The sequence below is a fragment of the Botryllus schlosseri genome, chromosome 13 (genome assembly GCF_051294905.1).
Source record: "Botryllus schlosseri isolate E-star chromosome 13, Bs_hap1, whole genome shotgun sequence".
Classification (NCBI taxonomy): domain Eukaryota; kingdom Metazoa; phylum Chordata; class Ascidiacea; order Stolidobranchia; family Styelidae; genus Botryllus; species Botryllus schlosseri.
Genome location: NC_137248.1, coordinates 1,177,082 through 1,186,042, shown reverse-complemented (window position 1 = coordinate 1,186,042; position 8,961 = coordinate 1,177,082). Strand labels below are relative to the sequence as shown.

Sequence of the window (8,961 nt, the reverse complement as noted above, 5' to 3'; positions counted from 1 at the left end):
AACTCCCCAGCTTATCCTGCAAATAGCTATTGGACAGTATATTCAATTTACATTGAACTTCTCAGTTTCCAGCGCGTGTTTTACTGTTTACCAAAACATACTCGCCACGCATCAGTGAAATTATTGCGCAATCGCGGTATCGCAGCGTAAATTCATGATAGTGATGCTGTAGCTGCATTAGAACCAATGTTTTATAAGTTCAGTTCGGCTTTATCAGCGTAATGTATGTATATCATTGATTCGAACAGAAACTTAGGAGCTGTTCGTGATATGAAAACGGTTGCAATTATTGGAGGTGGCCTGACCGGTTTGCTATCTCTTCGTCATATATTGAAACATCACTCCTTGCAACCTACTTTATTCGAAGCTTCGTCGTTCGTCGGCGGGATCTGGGCGTACGACGGAAAAGCTAACCAATATGGACATCAGCACGACCACCACGCAACACATCCTTCTGTGTATAAGAACCTTATTACGAACCAGTCTAAACAAATCATGGAGTTTCCCGACTTTGGGCACACGAACGAAACGCTACCATCGTTTTTTCATCACAGTTACGTCCTGCATTATCTGCAACATTTTGTAGAGACATTTAATCTACGGAGGTTCATTCAGTTTAATCGACGAGTTGTGAAGGTGTCGCCAGTATCAACTAACGAAGCAAATAGCCCCTGTCGTTGGAACGTTGTAGTGTCTGATGGTACAAAGAATGATTCTTGTCTAAACCTAGTTTTTGACGCTGTTGTCGTATGTAATGGTCATTTTACGAAGCCTTATATTCCGAAAATTCGGGGATTCGAAAGTTTTCGAGGAAACAGCCTGCATAGTCGTTACTACAGGGAACCGGATGATTTTGCTCATAAGACAGTCTTGGTGATAGGAGCTAGCCCCTCTGGAGTTGATATTTCTATGGACTTATCACCCATAGCGAAAAAGGTGTATCTCTGCAACAGACTATACCAAGGAAAACCCCTACTCAAGGGACTTCCTGACAATGTCACAGAGGTGGGAAATAATTAGGTCTGTGAAATCAAGCATAGGCCTACCTGAGTTATTCGGTTCTGAATCGAGTACCGTATTTCAGTTGTACTCAATATTACGTTAGAACTAGGGCCATTTTTTTACATTTCAAAAAACAGCAAAGTTTTTTTGCAACCTGCATCTTGTTTGTATCGTCGATGTTTGCACCGTTGGTGAACTTATCATTTAACATTTTACAGCTTGTAGCCTACTATATAGACCTACTGTTGAATAGTATATTCATATTGAAATATCAACAATCATAACGCTGTTCTTTTGAGTTCTCTACTAGTTGCTGACGATTACCCCTGACGAATGTCAGCCAAAAATATTCGGGTTCATGTCAATGTGAATATAGGCTACTATTCAATTGTATATTGAAGTTCTGTACATCCAAGAAGCTGTTCAGACCTACTGTTGAACGTACACGGTCCATTTTCTGCTGATTGTGAATCGTAAACGGTCAAATGAAACAAATAGGTTGGCATGCACAACGTACCGCAATATCCAAACTGAAGCAAGGCTGTGTGGGCATTGGTTCTTATATCCATTCTGGGCAAGCTATTTAGTAAGGGCAGACACTTTTTATCCGAGAATGTAGGGAAAGTATCTTTTTTCTTTGAACTACAACAAATTTTAATTAGTTTTACCATAATGCGTGAGCGTGATGTAACTACTGGAATTCTTCATGTGTCCAGATTTCTTTAAAATATGTTTTTTCATGTAAAAATTTGTCAGATTTCAAGTCAAAAAAGTTTTTCAGGCCAAACTACTTCGTAAGGACTTACTGTCCCAACCAGAAATGAAAATAAGTAGTACAATTCCGACATGTTGGAAACACCTAATTTACGTACACGTGGGCAAAATATTGTCAAAATGACGGTAAAAAATGTTAACATTTCGATTTTTCAAGTACAAATCTTGGGTTTTTTTTGGTAAAAGAAATTATCCTAATTATAAGAATATGAATGATGTGGAAAGTTCAAATTTTCACTTTTTATGCACAAAGAATATAATTCCAGATTTATGTGACAATGAAGATAATTTGTTATGTTTTAAACTAAACCGCTTTCATTGATCAAGGCGTTGCAAAAATGTCATTTCCGCTATTGTTTTTTTATGCTATGATACATCCAATAAGGGTTTCAAGTGGAAAATAGTACTGAAACTATAATTGTCCTTGATTAATCAACTCTTTTCGCAAGGAGTGTATAATTTCAGTACCATACTCGAAAAAATCATCCGTCACTATTCGACTTAAATCTTTAGAATAATAGGTTTATTCAGATTCGAGTAACCGAATCATTGCACCGAGTCCTAAATATAATGCTCGAAGGTGGTTATTAATTAAGCGCTTCTACTTTTTAGAGTTTTGCGTCCTTGCACGACTTTCTCTAGTGGTTAGATTTTTATGGTATTTCTACTTCCACTTGAACAATTTTTAGGCAAACAACTTGAATTTTTATAAGTAGAAAGTGGTTTTGGGATAAGTTTGCTCGACTATATTGAGTGAAATTCGTAACTGAACGGTACCGTAAATGAAGATATATTTTATGATTTTATCTATTTGCAGTTCCATTATAGTCATTTCGTTTTAGTAACGTAGATTCACCTTCCAATGAAATAACAAATGTCAATGCTCTCACTAGCTATGATTAACAGAACGATAAACAGGTCTACATTTCGCATATTGGTTTTGCTAATACTGCTTTACCAGATTTTGTAATAGTCATATACCGTAGTATTAGATTTGTATGACTGTAAATTATTTCATGACCAATTTATATATGATATGGCATGTCTCCGACACCGATTCCTCCATGTTGACACGCCCTAGACATCGGGTACCGTACTACGTTTTTTTGAAAAGCTGAGACTTTTTTGATGAATTTAGTACTTTACTCAAAAATTTTGGTTTGCAAAAATAGAAATTAATGAAAAAATGGTTATCACCTAAATTTTCCAGATATTTTCCGAGTGGGAAATAATGTCGGAAAATCTGCCAGAACATCAGATGTCGTCGTATTCTGTGTAAATTTTCACCGTTTAAGACATCAAAACGTGTTCTAGAGAGTTTTCTGAGGGGGATTTGTTGATTGTAGTCACGCTTCAAAGATTTTCAAGATCTAGGTCAAGTTTAAGTGCAAATTCAGACGGCATATGAGTCACAAACTAGTCAACTACGCCTGCAAATACGTGGATATGACAAAAGAAAGCACATTGCTTTGTTTTATGCCATACACAGGACGGTAGGGGTCAGATTGAGTCTTGATCATGAACTTGAGCTTGATGACCACTCACTGACCACGCCATTTCTAAATTCTATATGTATTTTCCATTTTCGATATCTAACAAACCGCGCCGTTTACAACCATGGTTGACGGCTTGCTTGAAACCAGGCAACAGTGGCTACGCACTGAAGCATCATATTTCTCTCTCTGACGCCATCCTGAGGGCCAGCCTTGATAATTGAGAGAGAGAGAGAGAGAGAGAGAGATTTTTTGGAGAAAAAGTTGTTCATTTGAACTTATTAAAAGACCTTAGACATGTCATGGGGTGTCGATCAAGGGTGGAATCGGTTGATGGCTATACCCCGCCCACTTTTAAACTGGAAAGACCCAGATTCAAGTCTTGGTGGGGTCACGGCGAGAATTTGAAAACTGAAGGTCAATTCTGCAAAATATGGCCCCACCTCGTAAGAGTTAATTGACCTGAGCATATTTTTTATATCTTTTCTAACTGAACCTTTGCTACAGTATTCATTTCTGTATATTTCAGGTGACAGAAATATCTCAATTTCATGAAGACGGTCACTCGTTGACTCTAGTCGACGGAAACACAGTCTCTGTTGATTCCGTGATATTCACGACTGGATATACCTACGATTATCCTTTCTTGGATGAAGAATGCAGCATCAGTGTTCATAAAAATCGTGTAACTCATCTGTATAAGCATATAGTCAACATCTATCACAACACTATGTTGTTTGTTGGTATTCCTCACAGGGTGCCTATATTCAAGGTCATGTATTTCCAAGCTGTTTATGTTGCCAAGCTCTTAGCTGGCGAAGTCACCTTGCCCTCTGTAGAAGCAATGCTGGATGATCAATCCAAAGATTTTCAATCTAAAATTGACAGAGGTTGGCGTAGAAGCAGGGCCCATAGTTTACAAGGCATTGCTATGGAATATTGTGACTTTTTGGCTAATGAATGCGGCATAAGTCGGATTCCCGATAATGTCAGAAATCTATATGCGTATATATCCGTCAGACGAAAAGAAGATATCATGAACTATAAATATGATCAATTGAAGCTAGAAGACTTTGGTTGAGTAAGATGGCTTTACGTCGCAGTGGAATCAAAGCAGTTTACGTCCATTTTTTGACATTGATCGAAAATCAAGTTTTTGTAACACTTTTATATTTTTTCGACCATATTTTTTGTCACATTGTTTCAAAGTTAACCATGGCCAAGATATGGCCGAAAGAAAATGATAACGTCACATGAGGTAAATTTTCTCAAAATGTGCAAAATAGACAAAAGCCCATTGAAGTTGGTATAGAATCAGGGACCAATTGTATTACCGGTATCTATCATTGTATGACCTTGTGAATCAACTTGGCAATACCTTTGTTATTCCATCCACACCAAACTCTACAAGTGACAATTTTATTTTGATGTTACATCTGTGGTCAAGTATTGTGTTGTGTGCTGTTTTCTGTTAATGACTTGATGTGCAAGGAATTTTTACGGTATGTGATTACAGAGCTGCACTTCCGTGCAAATAATTTTGATATGTATATGTGACCTCGTTGCCGGCCTAATAAATGCAGAGACAGACGCAGTTTGTTTAGAAAATAGCCACATCCCTGCCCAGCCCCATCGTGACCTGCTCCAACGATGAGATCCCACATATCGCATCATCATAGTTTTCCTTTCAAAAAACCACAATATTGTGACACACAGTGAAAAGATAGGAAGTTTTCGAAACAACTTGAAATAGTCCTCTAATCCGACACCAAGATTGCTACCATCAGTGCAGGTCTTCAGGAGACATCTGGAAAGTGAGTTAAATGACTATGCTACTAATGACATACGACAAGAGGTTGAGAACCACCAGGATAAATATTGGTCAGTTGTGTTTGTAGTTTGAAGTGAATTTCTGCCTACGATAATATTGATCAGTGGTTCTCAATGTCTTGGAAGCAGCATATTGAATGCACAATATCGAAACTAGCTTGGTGTGTGGGAATAATGACCCGTCTGCAATCTTTGGTTTCCAGATCAATACTACGAACCATCCATTTCTCTCTTTTCCACTCTCACCTGCAATATGGAATCGTAGTATGGGGAAGTGCATGCACAACATTTTTGTGCAGAATTCTAACCCTGCAAAATCGTGCGATGCGGCTGATCTCATCTGTACCTTTACGTACCAAACTATCACCTTACTACCGAAAGCACCGAATTTTGCAAGTTGACGAACTACATCGCTTCAAAGTATCAAAAGTCTTTCACAAATATCTTTCCAATAGTTTGCCTGCTGTGTTTGATGACTTTTTCATGCCTGCTAAAAATGTCCATTCACATTACACGAGATCCTCGTCAAAGGGAAATATATACTTAACCCCACTCAATAGCAACCTAACTAAGAGATCTATCGACTACTCGGGACCTATCATCTGGAATGCATTACCACCACATATCCGTGAATTGCCTTATAATAGATTCAAAAAGCCCTACTTGATCACCTCTTGTCGTTACACTAACACTGTTGCCCTACTTCGCCCAGACATTGCTTCATTGATCATTTGCTACCATCGTTAAATTTTTCTTCTATTTTTTTTTTAACTACCGCAACATTTTTTACTCAGATTTTGGGTTTGGCCAACATTCGATTGCCCATCAATAAACTATCGGAACAACGATCCATTGATCTACTGGTATGGTCTCTCGTCGTCAGAACATAGTCGTTTACTGCTGTAAACGACTGTGACCGGAATTTACAGCGATGAAGCCAGCGTGTACATTGTACAAGCACACGCTGAAAAAGGGGCATCCCTAAAAGACGGAGAAGCGGAGACAGCGGAGGCAGCGGAGAATGGACCCTAAAACGCGGAAGCAACGGAGACGGCGGAGAGAGCCAAAAATGCCAATTCCTAAAAGACGGAGATAGCGGAGGAAGTGGAGAGCGGAGCTTTCGGTCATTAACCTTTACAGACACACGCGACATAGCGGACGGATACTGAAAGCGGAGTTCGGGACCCCGCGAAATGGACATAGCGGACGGTTATATAATATAGAAAGCGGAGATCAGGGCGTATCGGAAGATGTTTCGAAGCAGTGGAGAATAACGGAGAAGTCAGCCATGCGAGTTCAAGGCCAATTTGGCGACTGATTGCCCGTCGATGAGATGACATAGCGGGCGGTTATATAATACAAGGAAAGCGGAGATCGGGACGTATCGGAAAATGTTTCGAAGCAGTGGAGAATAACGGAGAAGTCAGCCATGCGAGTTCAAGGCCAATTTGGCGACTGATTGCCCGTCGATGAGATGACATAGCGGACGGATACTGAAAGCGGAGTTCGGGGCTCCGCGAAATAGACATAGCGGACGGTTATATAATATAGAATGCGGAGATCAGGGCGTATCGGAAGATGTTTCGAAGCAGTGGAGAATAACGGAGAAGTCAGCCATGCCAGTTCAAGGCTAATTTGGCGACTGATTGCCCGTCGATGAGATGACATAGCGGGCGGTTATATAATACAAGGAAAGTGGAGATCGGGACGTGTCGGAAGATATTTCGAAGCAGTGGAGAAACTGCTTAGCTGCTAAAATTCAGCCGTGAACTTTTATTTAACCTTTTATCATGACTGTATATATTTTCTTCGTTTCATTTTGGTAACATCTGTATATAATTTGTAAAAGATATTTCGTTAATGAAGTGACATGTGTTAGCAAATAAGGAGAAGATCGAGTCGAGCAAAGGTGGATTGTTAAGGCCAGGCAAAATGCACCGATATTAGGTTCATAGCAAGTTGTTACGGAGTTCGCATTATAGTCACTAGTGCAGAGGTCTCAAACTAGAATGTGCTCACGGGCCAATTTCCTGGTTTGATGGCGTCGCACGCCGCAGCACCAATAACGCTGATCTACAGGATTTTTTCGCCAGGACTTCTTCGGGTCAATTATACCTAATTTGGGGGCGCTGAATACGAATCTGACGTTATTTTTGCTTTATCACATCACGTTGTTCAGATATTATATATGTTGAATATTTTTACTTTTTCGGGGTAATCAAGTAGATTTGGGCTATTTCCCGTACTTACTGAAGTGGTAATGTTTCGCAATTACTTCAAAATCTACCTGAACAGTATTCTGGATGAACTAATTACGTTTGCAATTCGGTTTTTGTAAAGTAGAAAGTAGTTCAGTATAATATTCCACAACTATCATCAGTTAAATTGTCATACGAAACGCGTCCGCTGTCATCTCATCGATGGGCAAGCAGTCACCGAATTGGCCTGAAACTCGCATGGCTGACTTCTCCGTTATTCTCTGCTGTTTCGAAATATATTTCGCTACGCCCCGAACTCCGCTTTCAGCATCCGTCCGCTATGTCATCTCATCGACGGGCAATCAGTCGCCAAATTAGCCTTGAACTCGCATGGCTGACTTCTCCGTTATTCTCCACTGCTTCGAAACATCTTCCGATACGCCCTGATCTCCGCATTCTATATTATATAACCGTCCGCTATGTCTATTTCGCGGTGCCCCGAACTCCGCTTTCAGTATCCGTCCGCTATGTCATCTCATCGACGGGCAATCAGTCGCTAAATTGGCCTTGAACTCGCATGGCTGACTTCTCCGTTATTCTCCACTGCTTCGAAACATCTTCCGATACGCCCCGAACTCCGCTTTCCTTGTATTATATAACCGCCCGCTATGTCATCTCATCGACGGGCAATCAGTCGCCAAATTGGCCTTGAACTCGCATGGCTGACTTCTCCGTTATTCTCCACTGCTTCGAAACATCTTCCGATACGCCCTGATCTCCGCTTTTAGTATCCGTCCGCTATGTCTATTTCGCGGGGCTCCGAACTCCTCTTTCAGTATCCGTCCGCTATGTCATCTCATCGACGGGCAGTCAGTCGCCAAATTGGCCTTGAACTCGCATGGCTGACTTCTCCGTTGTTCTCCACTGCTTCCAAACATCTTCCGATACGCCCTGATCTCCGCTTTCTATATTATATAACCGTGAGCTATGTCTATTTCGCGGAGCCTCGAACTCCGCTTTCAGTATCCGTCCGCTATGTCATCTCATCAACGGGCAATCAGTCGCCAAATTGGCCTTGAACTCGCATGGCTGACTTCTCTGTTATTCTCCACTGCTTCGAAACATCTTCCGATACGCCATGATCTCCGCTTTCTATATTATATAACCGTCCGCTATGTCTATTTCGCGGAGCCTCGAACTCCGCTTTCAGTATCCGTCCGCTATGTCTATTTCGCGGGGCTCCGAACTCCGCTTTCAGCATCCGTCCGCTATGTCATCTCATCGACGGGCAATCAGTCGCCAAATTAGCCTTGAACTCGCATGGCTGACTTCTCTGTTATTCTCCACTGCTTCGAAACATCTTCCGATACGCCCTGATCTCCGCATTCTATTTTATATAACCGTCCGCTATGTCTATTTCGCGGTGCCCCGAACTCCGCTTTCAGTATCCGTCCGCTATGTCATCTCATCGACGGGCAATCAGTCGCCAAATTGGCCTTGAACTCGCATGGCTGACTTCTCCGTTATTCTCCACTGCTTCGAAACATCTTCCGATACGCCCTGATCTCCGCATTCTATATTATATAACCGTCCGCTATGTCTATTTCGCGGTGCCCCGAACTCCGCTTTCAGTATCCGTCCGCTATGTCATCTCATCGACGGGC

The 8,961-nt window shown here is 41.2% G+C and overlaps 1 protein-coding gene across 1 annotated transcript; it reads left to right on the top strand.

Moving 5' to 3' along the window:
- The first annotated feature begins 82 nt into the window (after positions 1-82).
- Positions 83-6,951, top strand: LOC145453355 (uncharacterized). The gene is made up of 2 exons (XM_080331322.1): positions 83-1,005; positions 3,799-6,951. Exons 1-2 carry the CDS (start codon positions 226-228, stop codon positions 4,348-4,350), a joined length of 1,332 nt encoding a protein of 443 aa, XP_080187448.1. The 5' UTR covers positions 83-225; the 3' UTR covers positions 4,351-6,951.
- Positions 6,952-8,961: the final 2,010 nt, after the last annotated feature.

Excerpts from the sequence above, each read along its gene's own strand:
- LOC145453355 (XM_080331322.1), top strand. The coding sequence starts at position 226 with ATGTATATCATTGATTCGAACAGAAACTTAGGAGCTGTTCGTGATATG. Across the intron at positions 1,006-3,798 it reads TTCCTGACAATGTCACAGAG|GTGACAGAAATATCTCAATT; the intron begins GTGGGAAATAAT and ends TGTATATTTCAG.